General features: G+C 45.9%; 1 protein-coding gene across 1 annotated transcript; it reads left to right on the forward strand.

Moving 5' to 3' along the window:
• The first annotated feature begins 394 nt into the window (after positions 1-394).
• Positions 395-19,191, forward strand: LOC140282374 (aldehyde oxidase 1-like). Its single transcript, XM_072376988.1, has 35 exons — positions 395-464; positions 1,497-1,554; positions 1,664-1,760; positions 3,020-3,128; positions 3,792-3,918; positions 4,717-4,778; positions 4,880-4,957; positions 5,177-5,257; positions 5,362-5,506; positions 5,729-5,821; positions 5,907-6,058; positions 8,078-8,171; positions 8,287-8,396; positions 8,537-8,721; positions 8,798-8,960; positions 9,045-9,122; positions 9,909-10,078; positions 10,155-10,281; positions 11,681-11,803; positions 11,881-11,977; positions 12,055-12,179; positions 12,261-12,394; positions 12,481-12,568; positions 12,983-13,069; positions 13,138-13,329; positions 13,976-14,203; positions 14,330-14,425; positions 15,894-16,022; positions 16,109-16,183; positions 16,265-16,317; positions 16,394-16,508; positions 16,602-16,667; positions 18,377-18,565; positions 18,657-18,824; positions 19,081-19,191. The coding sequence occupies exons 1-35, from the start codon at positions 414-416 to the stop codon at positions 19,129-19,131; spliced, it is 3,996 nt and encodes a 1,331-aa protein (XP_072233089.1). The 5' UTR covers positions 395-413; the 3' UTR covers positions 19,132-19,191.
• Positions 19,192-20,056: the final 865 nt, after the last annotated feature.

A 20,056-nucleotide genomic window follows, 5' to 3' on the forward strand; every position in this document is an offset into this window, starting at 1 on the left:
AGCAGTGTGAGACAGGAAATTAAGAAAGTAAGAGGTGAAAATCAATTTTAACACCAAAAGGTGGTGAAGAGTCTCACGTTGTGTCAATTACAACCTGGAATCTTGTTCTTAAATTAGATAAATGTAACTGAAATATTCGAGTATCTTGAGCTCCACTTATATATAATATATTTATAATATATCTACATCTGTAGAAATACACACACACACACACACACATATCTATCTGTCTGCACATGTATGGACAGATAGATATATATGATCATAGTTTCCGCTAAACTAACTAATTTAACTAACTCAGAATTCCCGCCCACAGCACACCACGTGCTGTCTTTATTACCTTTATCCTTGATTTTGAAAGTATGAAACGGAAGTGTTGTGGGTTAATTTGCACTCGAGTGTTCAGATGAACGATGTCTGCAAAGGCAGGAGACACTTTGTGCGTCTTTATCAATGGAAAAAAGGTAAATTAAACTTTATTGGCAGCAAACTGATCAGAGGTTTATCTGGTGTTTTAATGACAGTTTTTCGCTCAGTTTTCAGGCTTCAGGTGATTTTTACGATAATCGTGACTAAAGTTCCGTTTTTATTCGGAACAGACGGTATAGATTAAGAACTGGGGGTGTTACGCGCATATTCGTGTCCCATCATATTCTGTGACGGATATGAGCCTTTGGTTGACCAAATAAAAGCTCCACTGGTCAAACTCGTAAAAGACAGTAAATTCTCATTTGTTCCAAAGTTTTTAGACGTTTTTTAGACAGTTTCAGTGTAAATGATCACAGAAATGGTTTCATGTTTGTTTTCTCTGTGAAACACAGTTTACAAAGAATACCAGTGATAAAAAAAAGTGATATCTTAAATTTACTCATTTATCTGTAAATCCAAACCATCATGAACTGCATCAAAACTGTATTTGAATATATAACGAGGAGAGTCTGGTCAAAATTATATTTTACTTAATTTCAGGGTTGCATTCAAGGAGAATTCAGAACTTTTGGGAAGTCATAAAAAGCTCCTCTTGTTCCTAAAAATGTGTGGAAATTAAATGACATGGATCCATATATTTTTAAACTCGAGCTTTTAATGAATCACAATGTCTGTTATTCATCTGTTGAATAATGTGCTCAGTAAATAGATTAAGAACTGGAGGTGTTACATATCTGTGTCCCATCATATTCTGTAAGGTGTGCTCAGTAAAACTGTGTAATAAAAGCTCTTTATTCAAATTTAAAGATTTGATGTGATAAATAACATTTAGCCGGTCCATTGAAAGCATTAAACAGTTGGTATATTAAACATTTTGGGTATTTTGTATTTAATTAATGACAGAAGTATATATGGAAGTATTTTCATTAACATGTTGAACTCTCAAATGATTCAACAGAAAGATTTTAAGCAGCAAATGATCAGAGAAACTGAAGAGGGGATTATTTTCTTTAAAGCCTTGGTGTGAAAGTTAGAAGCTGTGATGCTGCTGCTTTGTGTTTGAACAGGTGACGGAGGACCATGCAGATCCTGAAACGATGCTGTTATCCTTCCTCAGAGGGAAGCGTATCCTTCACACTTAGCTCCAAATGCACACTTGAAGCTCGATAGTTGTGTTTTTTGGTATTTAGCAGATAATGTTGGAGGCTTGTTGGATCCTTGACTCTTCCTCCAGTGAGGTTAACGGGAACCAAGTCTGGATGCGGTGGTGGAGGCTGTGGGGCGTGCACTGTCATGGTGTCACGCTACCAACCTGCTACCAAAACCATCATGTATCCTTCATGCCAACCGTGTCGGTGTTGCTTGTTTGTTCTGTTGAATGAGACTCATTTTGAAGTTAAAGGGGAACTCCGGTGTTTTTAAACCTTATTTCTGGCATGAAATACGTTCATCTGCTCACCGAGAACAGTTTGGTGAAAGTCGGCGTCCTTCGGAAGATGATTTGCGTGTGAAACAATACATCCATCCATGTTCTATACCTGCTTGATCCGTCGGTCGGGTTGCGGGGGGGCTGGAGCCTATCCCAGCAGTCATCGGGCGAGAGGCGAGGTACATCCTGGACAGGTCGAAACAATACAATTAAGTGAAAGTACACTGAGCCCTTTTCAGAAAAGCCACTCTGCTCTGATTGGCCAGCTTCACTGGTCTGATTAGGCTCCGCCCACTGTTTTGAATTTAAAATTTGAATCGACGCAAACATAGTGTACAAATCTGAAATAATTTATGTTGTTTTCATGGAAATTTAATCCCTAAAATACCTTTCAAGATAGAAGGTCATTTTTGTCTTGATACTGTTGATTTGGTGACATTTAATCTCTCAGGCAGCAGAGATTTACACACAATCTGGGAACATGTATCTAACTTTTACTTATTAGCATCAAAGACCGCTAACAAACAGGCTGATGGAAAGATCTGTTAATAACTATTTTCAATGGTTATTAACAGGCATTTTTCTTGTTTTGTTATAAAATCAGTGGATCTAAAATATTTGATAATAATACTTTGGGAGACTGCAATCATTCAGCTCAAGCTAAAGGCTGAACTTTGTGATTTTACTGACAGAATGAGTTTGATCCAATTTGTCTCGATAAGTTAATATTTACTCTGATTAACAGAAGCATAAACAGGAGCCTCTGATTGGTGCGACTCTTGTCTTCTTGGAGGACAGAGGTCAGATCTCACACTGCAGATATCGCTTTGCTGTCTGTAGGCCAGCATGACTCAGCAAATTCACTTTGTTGGGAGGTGCAGATCCAAAATAATTTGGGGAAAAATACTGTCAAGGAGCATGTTTTCAGTTTTGGGGATAAAACATGAAGGCTTCAACAGAATGTACCAACATATAGCTCATATTTCATGTATGTTTTTAGAGTTTAATGATTTAAAAAGTGGAACCAGCAACATGTTAGCTAACCTGCTGGTGCTTGTTCAGGACCTCAGCTGTGCTAGAAGTTGAAGTTATTCTTGTAGTTGCTGTCACAGTTACGGTCATTATCACAACTCGTTGAGTTTCCCTTCACTGAAGCGTCAGCCACTACTCAGCCAATGCCTGCCTCCTGCCGCTCTGCCAGCTGCACGGCGCCGCCGTCACCACGGTGGAGGGCATCGGCAGCTCCAGGACCAGGATCCACCCGGTGCAGGTGAGTGCTGGGATGCCTCGGTGCCGATCACGGGTCTGACTGGAGTTAGATGTTAGATGTTGGCCACTTTCTTCTTCATTTGTCAGATTTTGACCCCCACAGGTTTTCTTTCCCATGAACTTCAGGGAGAGTTAATTTTTACAAGTATATGTAAAAATATCTAATCATCAACTATCTAATCAACCTATAAAATCCGGACGCAGCTGCCCTCTCTCCTGATTTTAAAACCTTTGTTCTGAAGCCTCCTCATGCTATTAAGTTGGCTCTTATTGAACTGAGTGACTCTGCAGGAACATGCCTCCATTTCCCACCTGGAATACAAACTTATCTCAAGCTTCATGCAACGATTCATCTCATTTCCACCTGATTATCACGTCTTCTTTTCACTTCTCAGAAAACATGACAACCTGAGGTTCAATTAAAGCAAGACACTGACATTTAAAGCATGAATGTAGGACATTTAATCCACTCTTTCTTTTGTTCACATGTGAAACAAGTGAGACAAATTACAACAAACTCTTGTGAACTTCCTGTTTCATGTATTTGGAGCTTGTAATTTCAGAGATCCTGATTAGCTGGAAACAGATCTGAGTTTTCACATGTAAACAAACTCGAATAAAACACAAAAACGTTTTCTAAAGTGATTTTTTTTTGTGATTTCAGGAGCGAATAGCGAAGGCTCACGGCTCCCAGTGTGGCTTCTGCACTCCGGGGATGGTGATGTCCATGTACGCTCTGCTGAGGAACAAGCCCCAGCCAGCCATGGAGGACATCACTCAGGCCCTGGCTGGTTCGTATGGGAGTTACAAACTGAGAGACGAATACTGATGTTCTTGACTTTCCTTTAAACTTCTCAGAGTAGAATATAACTCGTTGAAGGTTTTGTTTAGATGGCATAAAAATACATCCTTACGGCATGAGAAAAGGTTTAAAAAAGTGTAAGATTAGCCCCTAAAATCACATCTCAGTCCGTTTTTAATGCTCATAACAAATGTTAAACATGTCCACTGCAGGTAAAATAAGAACAAACCCCAGAGGAGGAAGTGCATCTTTATTATCAGCGTAGTGACTCATAGAATCCACCACAGGTGACTTCATATGATAAACATACTGCAGCGTTTTCCATTATTGATCGTAGTATTTTCACTGACAGTTTCAGGACTTTGGGCATCTCTGGATCAGCCTGAGATCAGTTTTCTTCTTACCTTTCAGGCAGATTTGTGTCCTCATCTGCCACTTTGTCCTGTGGTGTGCTCCAAGGTTCTACTTTGGGACCCCCTTTTTTTGCTCTGTATTTACTACCACCTTTAAAGGGGCCTTATGTTATGTTATACATTTAATTTCTCAGCAGAATATCTATCCTTCAGGACTGTATCGATGCCACAAAGAACTGGACATCTGCTAAATATCTTTCACTCAATACTGGAAAAACAGGAGATCTTGGGAGCTGTGTTTCCATATATTTACCTAAACTTATGTTTCTGTATTTATTCTCAGTTTGTGTACTTTCTCTTGAGTAAACCATTGTTTTTTATTGTTTCAGTCCTCCGTTAGCCCTGTGCTGAGTGCATGTGTTGTTGCCTTTCAGGTAATATGTGTCGCTGTACTGGATATCGACCCATTGTGGACGGCTGCAGGACCTTCTGTCAGGTAGAAGCTTCCATCATTCAGGGATAATTTACTGTAACAGTTGTTCCAGAAAAGCTCTGTGTGTGTTATAGCTGAAATATTCTCAATGTTAACGCCCCCAGGAGGCCAACTGCTGCCAAACCAACGGTGGAGCCAAGTGTTGCCTTAACGGGGAGGAAAATAACGATGAAGCTGAGAACGTGAGTTCAACTTTCATTTCTTCTTTGGTCCTTCTTCTTCTCCTGTGTCAGTTCTTCCTCCTTTTTCCTTCCCTCTTAGATTCATCATGGAGGGAAACTGATATTTCTGCCCTTATCCTCTTTTATCCTTTCACTGAAACCCACCAGTGTCTGCTTTTAGCTCCCTCTGCCCTGCTCTTTATGTTTTAAACATTGTCTTCATTCCTCTGTCGCCTGCAGGAAAAACCACAGCTGTTCGACCAGGAGGAGTTCCTTCCACTGGACCCGACCCAGGAGCTGATCTTCCCTCCAGAGCTGATTGTGGGTCATCAGCTGAATCATTGTTCAGTTCATGGACCTTAAATAAGCTCATCCATGCAGCCTCATTTCAGCTCAGTGACATTTCTTTTTAAAATGCTCCCCAGCTGCTGGCAGAGACAGCAAACCCACAAACCCTCACCTTTCTCGGGGAGAGGATGAGCTGGGTGTGCCCCGCCTCCCTGGAGGAGCTGGTCCAGCTGAAGACCAGGCACCCCGTGGCGCCGCTGGTGATGGGCAACACCAACATAGGTCTGCCAGGATCAACAGTTTGTCCAATAAATCACAAAACATTCCCTAATTAATAGCTGAGATGTAACAGGTTCTTTAATGTCCTTGATTATGTAAAAAGATCCTCAGGAGACAAAATCCTCACTTTCTTATAATCTGGATCGCATGCAGATGAGATGATTGATGGATAAACTTGAGATCAACCCACTTGAACCAAACTGGTGTCTCTGCTTTGTGCCGAAGGTCCGGACATAAAGTTCAAAGGCATCTTCCATCCGCTGATAATCTCCCCCATCAGAGTCCAGGAGCTGTTTGAGGTCTCTCAGACTCCTCAGGGTGGGTGACCTACATCTGCCTGATCAGTTCAAGGACCCAGGACAGCTCAGAGTGTTCAGCTTTGTTTGGTTCTGACCCTCTGCAGGTGTTTGGGTGGGAGCGGGTTGCAGTCTGTCCGAGGTCCGCTCTGTGTTGGAGAAGCTGGTTCCTCAGCTCCAAGAGGAGAAGACTGAGCTGTTCAGAGCCCTGATCCAACAGCTGGGGAACCTGGGAAACCAGCAGATCCGGAACGTTGCAGTAAGGAGGACTCACTCGTTGTCTGTTTCTGGCTCCTTCTTCAGGAGAATCAATGGCTTCATCACATCATTTAGTTCAATGGGATGTTAAAGCGGCTCACAGTCAACACTGTGTGTGGGGGGGGACGGGGCTTTGCTGACCTCAACTAGGGACGCTGTGAGTCGGTGGGGGGAATACTTCGAGGAACTCCTCAATCCTACCAACACGTGCTCGGAGGAGGCAGAGTCGGAGAGCCTCACATTTCTGGGGCTGAGGTGGTCAAAAAGCTCCTCGGCGGCAGGGCCCCGGGGGTGGATGAGGTCCGTCCTGAGTTTCTCAGGGCTGTGGATGTTGTAGGGCTGTCTTGGCTGACACGCCTCTGCAGCATCGTGTGGACATCAGGGACAGTGCCTCTGGACTGGCAGATTGGGGTGGTGGTCCCCCTCTTTAAAAAGGGGGACCGGAGGGTGTGTTCCAACTATAGGGGTATCACACTCCTCAGCCTCCCTGATAAGGTCTATTCAGGGGTACTAGAAAGGAGGATCCGTCGGACAGTCGAGCCTCGGATTCAGGAGATGCAGTGTGGCTTTTGTCCTGGCCGTGGAACAGTGGACCAGCTCTATACCCTCGGCAGGATCCTGGAGGAGTTTGCCCAACCAGTCTACATGTGTTTTGTGGACTTGGAGAAAGCATTCGACCGTGTCCCTCGTGGAGTCCTGTGGGGGGTGCTCCGGGAATATGGGGTGCCGGACCCCTTGATAGGGGCCGTTCGGTCTCTGTATGACCGGTGCCAGAGTTTGGTCCACATTGCCGGCAGTAAGTCGGATACGTTTCCGGGGAGAGTTGGACTCCGTCAGGGCTGCCCTTTGTCACCGATTCTGTTCCTAACTTATGGACAGAATTTCTGGGCGGAGCCAGGCCGTTGAGGGGGTCCGATTTGGCGACCTCAGAATCGGGTCTCTGCTTTTTGCAGATGATGTGGTTCTGTTAGCGTCGTCGGGCCGTGACCTTCAGCTCTCCCTGGAGCATTCGCAGCCGAGTGTGGCTGATGTTTTGGTCACGTTTGCATTTGGTCAGTGCTCCATCCGAGGAAAGGGCCGACGTTTCATTTGCTCGACTGCGCCATCAAGTGGACAATAAAGGTAAAGCAGGCGGTCGTTCACTATGTCGTCCACCGTAATAGTAATATAACATCATTTTATTTATTATATTTAATGTTTATGCAGGGGGGGGGGGGGGGGGGGGCAGCAGCAGGACCTCCTCCAGCAGCTACCTCCTCCTTTGTGGAAGGAGGAACAGGAGGAGACTGCCATTCGGTACCGGGTTTGATCCTCAGACCCATTGTGAGACCATGTGCTGGTGCAGTGGGGCCTGGGTTCCTTCTGATGCGAGGCCTCATGTGGCTGAAGTGTGTCAGCGGCTCCTGCATGATGAAGGCATCGATGCTATGGACCTGAATCCAATCGAGCACATCTGGGACATCGTGTCTCGTTCCATCCACCAACGCCACGTTGCATCACAGACTGTCCAGGAGATGACTGACGCTTTAATCCAGGTCTGGGAGGAGATCCCTCAGGAGAACATTCCTCGCCTCATCGGGAGCATTCCCAGGCGTTGTAGGGAGGCCACACACACTACTGAGCCTCATTTGGACTCGTCTTGAGGACTTTCCACGGAAGTTGGAGCCTGTAATGTGATTTTCCACTTTTATTCTGAGTATGATTCCAAATCCAGACCTCCATGGGATGATCGTTTTGATTTACATTCAGTTATTTTGTTCTCAACCCATTCCACAATGTAATAACGATTTTCAACTGGAATATTTCACTCACTGAGACCTAGGAAGTGTTATTTTAGCGTTCCCTTTATTCTTTTGAGCAGTGTATGTGGCATATTCTGCATTTCAGGAGTGCATAAACAGTTGTGAAGAGGCAGTTTAGGGCCAGACTGTGTCTTTTAGGAGCAGAGGATCTGCTGAATGTACAAATGAAGCAAAGCTGATGACTTTTAAATCTGATCCCTCATATCTTGTAATTGTAGTCTCTTGGAGGCAACATTGTGAGTGCGTACCCCAACTCGGACCTTAATCCTGTTCTGGCTGCTGGGAACTGCAGAGTCAGCGTCATCTCCAGCGGTGAGTCGCCTCCATTGTTCTTTGTATTAGAGGCTAAATTTAAAGCTAAAACAGCAGAAGAATCTGTGTTGGTTGAACAGCTGAAAAAAGAACAGATTCTGTTTGAATCCACCAGAAGGAAGACGGGAGGTTCCGCTGAATCAGGACTTCTTCGTGGGTTTTGGAAAAACTACACTGAAACCAGAGGAAATCGTTGTCTCAGTTTTCATTCCCTTTACAACAAAGGTACACGAGTCCTGTTTAACATCTTTTTCCACAACTTTTGGCTTTATTTCTGTACAACCTCAGAAACAGTCACATTATTAAGGTGAAACTGAGGTTCAGTTGCACATGATTACAGATGTAGTGCCTTGTATTTCCTGCAGGGGGAGTTTGTTCGAGCTTTCCGTCAGGCGCCGAGGAAGGAGGCCTCCTTCGCCACCGTGACCACCGGGATGAGGGTGTGTTTCCCAGAGGGGTCCAGAGTGGTTCAGGATGTCAGTATCTACTATGGAGGAATGGGTCCGACCACCGTTAGCGCCACCAAAACCTGCAAAGCTATCACAGGGAGGTCAGAGGCATCCTTCTGTTTATTTATCCTTTTATGCTCTGTTCCTCTTCACTGCTCACTGCCTTGTTTCCTTCAGGCCGTGGGATGAAGAGACCCTCAACCGGGCTTACGACATCCTCCTGGACGAGCTGGTCCTCCCTCCTTCGGCTCCCGGAGGGAAGGTTGAGTTCCGTCGGTCCCTGACTCTCAGCCTCCTCTTCAAATTCAACCTGGAGGTCCTGCAGAAGCTCAGAGAAATGGTGAAACGGTTTCTTTTTGCTCTTTTCAGTGCAACATGTTGGGTGGATCCAGCAGGATGTTCATGTGAGTCTTTATTTCCACAGAACGTGGTCACAGATGAGCTTCCTGAGAAGTTGCTGCCTCTGCCCAGAGACATCCAACCCAGCCTGCAGGAGTTCCAGGTCAGAGAACTTATCCAAGCTTTTACTCAAGTTGTGGAACAACAACTTTCTCTGGATCACCTCAGTTAGTCAGATTCGCAGGAACTATTTGGACTCAAAAATCCTCAGAAATTATTGTTCACCGGTATCAGAGGAACCTGTAGAGTCAGGAGACAGAAATGAGACAAATGAAGACGCCAATGTTCAAACAGACTGCATTTATTCAGCCAATATATGCAGTGAGACGACCCCAGGGTTGACTGATTCCCTCAGGGCTACTTTCCTTAATCTCATACACCACTATAAATCAGTATTAGAACTTGTGTGTTTATCTGACCGACTAAGAGTGCCCGCTCCCTCAGGACCGACCTGGCCCACTGTCTTCATATTTCTTAATTATGGCCTTTAATCTTCCTCAGGCCATCCTGAGGGTTGATAACATTAAATATACAACCTCTGCCTTCTTTTTTTTTCCATTTTCCACCCAGATGCTGTACATGTGTAGTAATTCCCATAAAGATCATCATACTGACCACAAAGCTTATGTTTATGTTTATGCATTTAGCAGACGCTTTTATCCAAAGCGACTTACAGATAGGCAGATAGGGTAAGGGGGTCTTGCCTAAGGACCCCTACTGGAGGTAATACCTTTCATGCAGAGGATTTGAACCCAGAGCTCCCACACAAAAGGTGGCAATCATACCACTACATATCAAAGCTGATACAGAGGCCTTACATGAAGATTCATTCATTCCATTCTCAACACTGACCAACATTTCTAAAAAAGCTTGCCTTCCTCTCCTTCAGTTTGTGTCTAAGGACCAGAGCGCCCAGGACCCAGTTGGGCGACCCATGATGCATCGCTCTGCCATCAGTCAGGCGACAGGCGAGGCCGTGTACTGTGACGACATCCCAAAGAGAGACGGGGAACTCTTCTTGGTGCTGGTCACCAGCTCTCGACCACACGCTAAGATCAGGTAAGGAGAAAATGCCACAAGGTGAAGCTTCCTGGTCTGCAGACGGTGTTTTTTAACCCGTTTTTCTGTCCAACAGAGGGCTGGATGTGAGCGAAGCCCTGCAGCTTCCTGGTGTTGTTGACGTCGTCACAGCCAAAGATATTCCAGGGAAGAAAGCCCGAGAAATGTTCGGTTACAGCGAGGAGCTGCTCGCTGAGAGTGAGGTACAGAAGTTTGATGAGAACTAGATTTCTGCAAAGACTGAATATATATTTGATCCCTCACCTGCCAAGCTAGCTGCCAGGCTAATCGTGTAGAGATGATGTGTGAAGCTGCCTCACCGCAGGCAGACGTGGAAATGCCCACCAGCTTGATTGCTACGCCTGGTCCGAGCTGGTCGGATGTGGACCCCCAGCCCATGACTCTCATTCCTCCTGTGCTCGCAGCAGAGAACGTATGCGACCCCCCCACCACCTGTCATGCTGCTCGGGAGGCTGCAAAGCCGAGCAAGAGGTTAAATCTCGGCCCGCACCGCTGTCACTTCTGGACTTTGACATGCAAGACGTGCAAGACCCAACATCCTGTGGCCGGCGGGTCAAGCAGAGGTTAAATCTCGGGCTGATGGTGTGTGTTGATCAGCTTGTGTTGCCTTTCATCTCTGAGCTGATGAGGAGATGCCGTGATGTGGAAAAGCCAGCCGTAAACTCACTGTTGGATTGTGATGGGATAGAATCTCATGGCATCCGCCAAATGCCACCGCTGGAGACGCTAGTAACGGGCCGCCTTCACAGGAAGACCTCGTTGTCTTTCTGCCCTCCAAGACAGACGCTGCCAGTCAAGCCTTCCTGACGAGTGTTACAAGGTCAGCCAGAGCACCTCTTCCATCCTGATGGCTTACAGATGTGAATCAGAAGAGGCCACGGATCTGTCACATGACCAAAGATTAGACCACTTCCACATAACTTTCTAAATAAACATTACGTACAAAACCAATCAGTATGATAGGACAAATTACAATAGGCTCCCAGTTCATGAAGGAATTTGACAAGATCTTAAAAATCCTCTGTGCCATCTGTGCTGAACAAGATCCAACTCCAGACCACGTTGCTTTAGTAAGAACAACTCCAACTTTAAGCTAGTCCATTCCCTTTTTGAACTGTACTGTGCAGAACTGGAACGCACTTTAGGTGTTTATATCATCCTTTATCATCCTATGCATTCAGTGGGAGTCGTACAGAATCATTTTCAGCAGCAAGAAGAGCAAGACGTCCTGTGGCGGACCTCCAGAGTCGGGTCGCAACATCAAGGCATCAGCCTGGTGTCAAATGAAGGGAAAGAGGAGGCTGAAAGAGGATAAATCGGCACATTTGTGGCAATTCTGATGTCACCTTGAAAAACAAAACACCAGGGTTAAAGAGTTTATCTACTTTTGTCCTCTTTTCTGACAATTATATGATGCAGACAAAGAAATATATATTTATGGCAGCATTTTTGGGTTCGTGTCCAGGCCACGAGGGAGCGCCAACACACCGAACTGAATGGCCTGTCAACACTCCCCTGCTCTCATGCGGGAATACAGAGTCCAATTCAAAGTCACACCACTTCACTTCTGCTGGTTTGCAGGTGGCGTGCATCGGGCAGATGGTGTGTGCGGTGCTCGCTGATACAAGGGCGCACGCCAAAGGAGGAGCGGCAGCCGTGAAGATCGCCTACGAGGACCTGCCAGACCCCATCTTCACCATCGAGGTCTGCCGTTGATTCTGATTTGCTGTCAGCTGTTTCCTCTGTTTGGTCATGGCAGCTGATCACTGCGTTTGTCTCAGGACGCCATCGAGAAGTCGTCTTTCTACGAGCCCAAACGGGTGATCGAGAGAGGAAATGTGACGAAGGCTTTTGAAAACGTTGATCAGATTCATGAAGGTAAAAGCTTCTAAATGACCATCCATCAGCAAACGGAAGAACAAACATGATTGCGTTGATCTCGTCTCTAATATCAGGAGGGATTCGAATCGGAGGTCAGGAGCATTTCTACATGGAGACTCAGAGCGTGTTGGTCGTTCCTGTCGGTGAGGAGATGGAGTTCGACGTCTACATCTCCACTCAGTGGCCGGCCTTAGCTCAGGTACCAAGACACGGTTTTTCTTACATTTATTCCTAACTTTGGTGACGAGCTGAGCGGAGGAAGCTTCGTGTGTTGCTGCAGGCTGCGGTTGCCGAGACGTTGAACATCTCGTCCAACAGAGTGACCTGTCACGTCAAAAGGGTGGGTGGAGCTTTCGGAGGGAAGGTCATTAAAACCTCCATCCTGGCGTCTATCACCTCTGTGGCTGCATGGAAGTAAGTCAAAGAAACATTTACTTTTGGATGAAATGTTTCTGAATGAAATGAGCAGCAACAGAATTGTTGATTCTGATTGTTTTCAGGACAAATCGTGCGGTCCGCTGTGTCCTGGATAGAGGCGAAGACATGCTGATCACAGGAGGACGCCATCCTGTGCGGGCAACATACAAGGTACAGCCTCAGCCTGAGGGAAGCTCTCCAGATTAGTCCTTAAGTCAGGTTGGATTCATCTGGAGACACCTTAATGTCACTTTTCCATGTTAAACGTCTTGTGAAACAGAATGGGTGATATTTGCACATTGTTCCTTTATTTCCTCTATGAATACCATGTAATGCACAGGAAAGGCATTGAATTAGTTCTTCTGGTGGCTGGAGGTGGTTCTTAGGGAAAGGATGGTTGTCCTGCAGCAGAATGAATGTCAGATCAGTTTTCTTTTTTATTAAAAATGTCATGAATGACACAAATTCTGTGAAGCACACATTTCTGACAAGATGTGTCTTCTTTTAAAAGAACTCAAGAAAGAGAAATCCTGGTCATTGTCTGCCGTTGGTTTCAGGTTTTTATCATTTCCTTTATTGTTTCAGGTGGGTTTCATGAATGATGGGAGGATCGTGGCTGCAGATATCGAGTACTACGCCAACGCTGGCTGTGCTGTGGATGAATCCGTTCTGGTCAGTGGAAGAATAAATGTTGCACACATGCATTCAAAGTGCCATCACTGATTTTCTCCTTCTGGCAGATTGCAGAGAAGATTCTGCTTCACATGGACAACGCTTACAACATCCCCAACCTGCGTGGCCGTGCTGCCGCCTGCAGGACCAACCTGCCCTCCAACACCGCCTTCAGGGGCTTCGGTGTGCCGCAGACCCTCCTGGTGGTGGAGAACATGCTCAACGACGTGGCGCTGGTGCTGGGACGGCCTGCACACCAGGTCTTACCTTTGTCCTGTCCAGCATTACGGCAGCAGAATTGTAATCTGAATACCGTTTTATGCCAAACACGTTTGCTTTGCCAAGGGAGGCTTTATGAATGTAAAGCTCTGTTTGATACCCAAGTACTGCTTCCTTCTTTCTTTATTTTTGTGGCAAAACTTTACATGTAATAGAGCAGAACCTGACAGGGAAAGAGGGGGAGTAAAGAAAAATAAACTGGAAAGAAATGGAACAAAACAACCAGCAGCTGCAGAAACCAAACAGAAAACATCCGGCGGCCTCTGTGGGGAATCCAGTCGAAGGAGAACCTGTAAGCAGCGAAAAGCAAGCACATGAAATATAACCGTGGATCCAGGTGGCGCCAAACCGCAGGACGACACAGCGACTGCATAGCAAGCGTGCGCCTGGGTGAATGAGCGAATGAGTGTTCCCTGGGTCCTGCCACAGGGCCGGAGGGCTCCATGTCCACCAGGTCCGGGGGCCGCAGCGACCATATCCAGGGAGCCACCCAGAAGGCCCCCCAAACACAAAAAAACATGCAGTCACAACATTTGCAGCAGCCTGAGACCCACCATCTTACCTCATCTTATCATCACCTAAGTTGCTCGGTCTGTGTTTCCTTTAACTTTTGAAATCCCTCCTCAGATCCAGGAGATCAACATGTACAAGGGGCCGTCTGTCACCCACTACAAGTTTGAGTTCAGCCCAGAGAACATGCTGCGCTGCTGGGAGGAGTGTAAGCTCAAGTGCGACTTCAGCGGCCGCCGCAGAGCCATCGACCAGTTTAACCAGCAGAACCGCTGGAGGAAGAGGGGGATGTCCATCGTTCCAATCAAATATGGCATCGCCTTTGCTGAGAGCTTCTTAAATCAGGTCAGTGGGGTTCTGCTCCTTTACTTTCCACGTGTCTGACTGTCAGCGGCTGGATTATCCAGCAACACATGGAGGTGATCAGTTCTTTGCTTGTTAGTGATGAGAATATTTTTCTGTGGGTCACAGGCAGCAGCTCTCGTCCACATCTACAGAGACGGTTCGGTTCTGGTCACTCATGGCGGGACGGAGATGGGTCAGGGCCTCCACACCAAAATGCAACAGGTACTGTGAGAAAGCAGCAAAAGAGCCATGAAAACATTTAATGACATGGACAGAAGCAGGAAACACACGCTCATTTAGAAGTTTTCTGATGTGTTGAAGCTGCAGCGAGTCGTCTGTGAATAAAAAAAGGGGATATTTTATGGAAAAATCACTTTAACTGCGGTAGCGTGTTTTTATATCACTACTAACATAAAACAGAAGCTTAGTCTTTAGTTTTAAGCCCCCGAGAGCTGGAAATGTATCATTCAGGCAGCCGCCTGCCTCCGTATCTCCACTGTGTTTCAACTCCAGATGATCCTGCTTTCAGTGTTTCTCAGCAATGGGAAGTTAAAACCACAGAGATTGATGCGCTAATGAGGAATTATTTACTCATTATTTACTGTTTTTTTTACCAGTTGCCAGTCGAAGGACAAGCAGGGTGAAATATAAGCAACAGTCCTTACAGTTAGCTGCTGAACCTGAAACACAAAGGAACGGTACAACAGTGAAGTCTGCAGTTTCGGGAGCTGCTGTGTGATGGAGACCTAAAAGAGGGATCAGCAGCCTCCCATCTGTCCACGGCCCAGTTGCAGATGAGGGAAATGTAAGAACTGGAGAAGCAGTTTGTTGTGTGGTCTGAGCTCTTAGGATGTTTACTGTGTGTTCTCCCATAATAACGTGCGCTCAGGGCGACTGAAAACCACAGATCTCAAAAGAGGGAGACGAGTTGAGATGGTTGATGGAGGTGTTCTGCAGGAGGAAGTCTGTCAACCTGCTGGATGCTGAAGAAGAGCTTCCCCTCCACACTGAGACTGATCTGAAACACTATCCAAACCCCCTTTTCCTGCCTCCACCGCTCTGCCACACTGCTTCCAGTGTATCTCAAGAAGCTCTATGCAGTGCTATTGGCCCGCTGGGTCCTGGGGCAGAGCTGGCTCTGGCTGCAGTGACCACCTCCTGCACCTCTTTCCATGTGGGCTCTTTGACGTTAAAGGCTACCACGGGAGATGCTGTGTCCCTGAATGCTCCGACGGGTTTGAGCTCTTGTTCTCTTTCAAAGTCACCAAGAGTGTCATGGAGGTAGTGGTGAACTTCGTCCTTGGAGCAAGTCAGCCGTCCACTGTGCTTCTCCCCAGAAGCTGTTGAGTAAACCCTAAAGGATTGGATGTGAATGCAGTGCGTTTCCTGGCTGTCGAGAACGGTTTAATCAAACATAGGTTTTGTACAATGGGCTGGTGAGCATTCGCCTTCATCACACCCCGGGTAGAATGAAAATGAATGGATATCAATTGAAATGACTAATTTAAAGAGTCACACACAGCATTCTTTGTTTTTCTGCTTCATGTTTCTTGTGCAGATTGAACTTTAAATCTTTGAATCTGTTGAATCAGTCCCACATACAGCATCAAAGTGTGAAATGCAAGGTTCCTGCTGCTTTAAGAGATAACCGGCCCTTTTATTAACGCTCAGTTGTCCTGTTTTCTGTCAGGTGGCGAGCCGGGAGCTGCACATCCCGACCTCAAAGATCTACATCAGTGAAACCAGCACCAACACCGTTCCCAACACCTGTCCTTCTGCTGCTTCTTTTGGCACCGACGCCAACGGCATGGCGGTCAAGGTGGAGTCTGGTTTCTGCACTTTTTTACTGGCTTTGAGTGTCGTTATCAATACTAATATCTCATCTCATCTTTTTGTCTCTGTCAGATTGCCTGTGAGATTCTGTACAAGCGACTGGAGCCAATCAGGCAGAAGGACCCCAAAGGATCATGGGAAAGCTGGGTATGATTTGCTGAGAAAGGAACACTTGATGGGTTTCCAACATTTTGATAAACTTGTTTGTTTTTTCTTACTTGATGGCAGATCTATACCGCATTTTTTGAGAAAATCAGCCTCTCAGCCACAGGATACTTCAGGTACGACTAGATTCTGCTCGTCTGAATCTTTTATGAATAAAGAACCAGTAATCAGTGTCTCCCTGTGTGTCCTCAGAGGCCCGGACCTTTACTTGGACTGGGACAAGATGGAGGGCCAGCCGTATGCCTACTTCACATTCGGAGCGTGTTGCTCTGAGGTGGAGCTGGACTGCCTCACAGGAGACTACAGGGTCCGCACTCAGCCGGTTCCTCATCTCTGCACTTTAGCTGTGTAAAGCTGACTTTACCCGACTGTTCTTGTTATGTTTTCCCTCTTCTTGCAGACTGTGAGGACGGACATTGTGATGGACATGGGCAGAAGCGTGAACCCATCTGTGGACATCGGTCAGGTGGGACCATCCTTTTGATTCAACTCCAACAACAAAAGCACAGGCTTAAAAGGAGACACTCTACCGAAAGGAGTTGAAAACGTTATGAAAATTATCTATCTAGCAGATTTTAGTGTGCACAGACAGTGTAGCACTTGCCTCTCTCTTATTGTAGCTTAGGGTGTTCCCCAGGGTTCAGCCCTGGGACCTCTTAGTTTGTTTTATCTTTTAATACTCTTGATTAAATAGCTGAAATTTATATTTGTACACTAATGATGGTGTGATGTAGCATTCTGCATCTACACCCAATCAGGATCTTCATCAGCTGCTAAAAGTTTTAAAACTGTCTAACGTACTGTGTGTCATAGTGCTCCAAAGGCTCTGTTCAGTTTAATGATTACTTTGGGATAAAGAGAGAAAAGGATAGAAATTCAGTTCTATTAAATTTTATTCATATAGCGCCAAATTACAACAAATAGATACAATCAGATTCAAGCCAATTAGAATCTAATTAATTAAATTCCAAATTAGTCAAATTAGTCAAATTCGTACATATAGAGACAAAAAAATAGTAGCCCAGCTCAGGAATCCAACAGATTGCGCCAAAACGTCTCCAGTCTCCAATCCTGAGTGACTGTGGAGAGAAAAAACTCCCTTTTAACAGGAAGAAACCTCCATCAGAACCAGAACCAGGAAGGAACCATCTGCCTGGACCAGCTGGGGCTGAGAGAACAGGAAAGAGGGGACAACAAGCAGCGTAACACCAGGCCAGAGATACCTGCTGAGAGAGAGAAACACAAGTTAATGACAGCAATGATGTCAGAGGGAGGAGAGGTGCATCATGGGAGCTCCCCCAGCAGGCTGGGCCTATAGCAGCAGAACTATGGGATGTTTCAGGCTCACCTGAGCCATCCCTAACTATAAGCTTTATCAGAAAGGAAAGTTTCAGCCTGATCTTAAAGGTAGAGAGGGTGTCTGCTTCCTGAAGCCAAACTGGCAGCTGGTTCCACAGAGAGGGGCCTGATAACTGAAGGCTCTGCCTCCCATTCTGCTTTTAGGGGCCTGATAACTGAAGGCTCTGCCTCCCATTCTGCTTTTAGGGGCCTGATAACTGAAGGCTCTGCCTCCCATTCTGCTTTCAGGGGCCTGATAACTGAAGGCTCTGCCTCCCATTCTGCTTTTAGGGGCCTGATAACTGAAGGCTCTGCCTCCCATTCTGCTTTTAGGGGCCTGATAACTGAAGGCTCTGCCTCCCATTCTGCTTTTAGGGGCCTGATAACTGAAGGCTCTGCCTCCCATTCTGCTTTTAGGGGCCTGATAACTGAAGGCTCTGCCTCCCATTCTGCTTTTAGGGGCCTGATAACTGAAGGCTCTGCCTCCCATTCTGCTTTTAGGGGCCTGATAACTGAAGGCTCTGCCTCCCATTCTGCGTTTAGGGGCCTGATAACTGAAGGCTCTGCCTCCCATTCTGCTTTTAGGGGCCTGATAACTGAAGGCTCTGCCTCCCATTCTGCGTTTAGGGGCCTGATAACTGAAGGCTCTGCCTCCCATTCTACTTTTAGAAACTCTGGGAACCACGAGGAAACCTGCAGCCTGAGAGCAAAGTGCTCTGCTGGGGAAATATCCAACTATGAGATCTTTAAGATGTGATGGAGCTCGGTCATGAAAGGATTTAACATTTTCCTTCTTATAGAAGTGTTTCCTGTCCTCTCTCACCTTCTTTTGCTTAGATTGAAGGAGCTTTTACGCAGGGTTTGGGTCTCTATACTCTAGAGGAGTTGAAGTTCTCCCCTACTGGGCTTTTGTACACTCAAGGTCCATCTCAGTACAAGATCCCGGCAATCTGCGACATGCCCCTTCGCTTTAACGTCTACCTGCTGTCAAACTCCGACAACCCCCACGCCATCTACTCCTCAAAGGTCGGCACCAACATGCAGCACATTCCTTTCATAACCCTCTGTTGTCACATCCATAACATGCGATGGTCCTGGTGGCTGTTTGGCTTTGCAGGGTATCGGAGAACCCGTCTTTGCCCTGGGCAGCTCCGTGTTCTTTGCCATCAAAGATGCCGTGGCGGCGGCCCGCTCGATGTCCGGTCTCGTTGGGCCGTTCTCTCTCGACAGTCCTGCGACCCCAGAGAAGGCCTGCCTGGCCTGCGCTTCCCCGTTCACTCAGAAGGTGATCACTGCTTTCAGTGTTGATTGGCACGAAATGTCCGGTAAAAGAAGCGTTTATACTTTCAGAAACTGAACATTTTCAGCCCATAAAAGAATTAAAAAACTGGATTTTGTGAATTTAACTCAAAATCTTCCTCATTCTGTTCTGTGATTAAATGATTTGACATCTTTCAACATAGTTTTCACTCCAGAACATACCAAAAAGGGTGCAATACTTTATTATTCTGTTCATTTGTTTTCTTTTTGTTTGTTTCCAGATTCCAGCCAACAAGCCAGGATCATTCAAACCGTGGGCCTTGAACATCTGAAACGGATTAAAATGAAAACTAAACTGACCGCTTATGAATCACAATAAACTACTGCTGCTATTTTACTCTGTAAATCATAACATGACAAGTTGATTCATTCTTAACCATGAAATGTGAAAGAAGAACTGATTTAGTCGTTTCTTACTGTAAGGAGACAACATGGACAGAAACTCACAGCCAACAGTTCAACATCTGGGATACAGAGACATGAACAGATCCTCCTTTACTGTTACCTTTCTGTCCGCGGTCTCTGTCTGCCCGGATAGTTTTAAAGCTTTATCAGCGCTCCAGACTCATCCATTTTATCAGGCTGTAATCTCACACTTCATCTCATGATGATCAGAAGGAGAAATAGTTTAAACTTCCTCCTCCTTTACTGTTACCTTTCTGTCTGCGGTCTCTGTCTGCCCGGATAGTTTTAAAGCTTTATCAGCGCTCCAGACTCATCCATTTTATCAGGCTGTAATCTCACACTTCATCTCATGATGATCAGAAGGAGAAATAGTTTAAACTTCCTCCTCCTTTACTGTTACCTTTCTGTCTGCGGTCTCTGTCTGCCCGGATAGTTTTAAAGCTTTATCAGCGCTCCAGACTCATCCATTTTATCAGGCTGTAATCTCACACTTCATCTCATGATGATCAGAAGGAGAAATAGTTTAAACTTCCTCCTCCTTTCTCTCCACTTTGTTTCTGCTCTGCGCCCCAGACGTCTCCTCTTCAGCCAGCCAGGTTTACGGTCTGATTCCTGGTGTTGCTCTGGCCGTGGAGAGCTCGCTCAGCTGCTCCAACATGCAAACTATTTTCCTTTTGCCATGGTTATGCGTCAAAACTTATTTAAAAAAAATTACAATTTAAATGTACATGAAACTTAATGTAATGAAATATTCTACTTATCTCTTAATTTGCTCACAAACACACCTTTGTA

This window comes from Leuresthes tenuis, unplaced genomic scaffold (genome assembly GCF_036924035.1).
Source record: "Leuresthes tenuis unplaced genomic scaffold, fLeuTen1.0.hap1 SCAF_1, whole genome shotgun sequence".
NCBI lineage: Eukaryota > Metazoa > Chordata > Actinopteri > Atheriniformes > Atherinopsidae > Leuresthes > Leuresthes tenuis.

Bases quoted from the DNA above. Each gene is read 5' to 3' on its own strand.
- LOC140282374 (XM_072376988.1), top strand. From the start codon at position 414: ATGTCTGCAAAGGCAGGAGACACTTTGTGCGTCTTTATCAATGGAAAA. The intron at 8,961-9,044 runs GTGAAACGGTTT...TTATTTCCACAG, and splicing joins TGCAGAAGCTCAGAGAAATG to AACGTGGTCACAGATGAGCT. The intron at 16,668-18,376 runs GTGGGACCATCC...TCTTTTGCTTAG, and splicing joins CATCTGTGGACATCGGTCAG to ATTGAAGGAGCTTTTACGCA.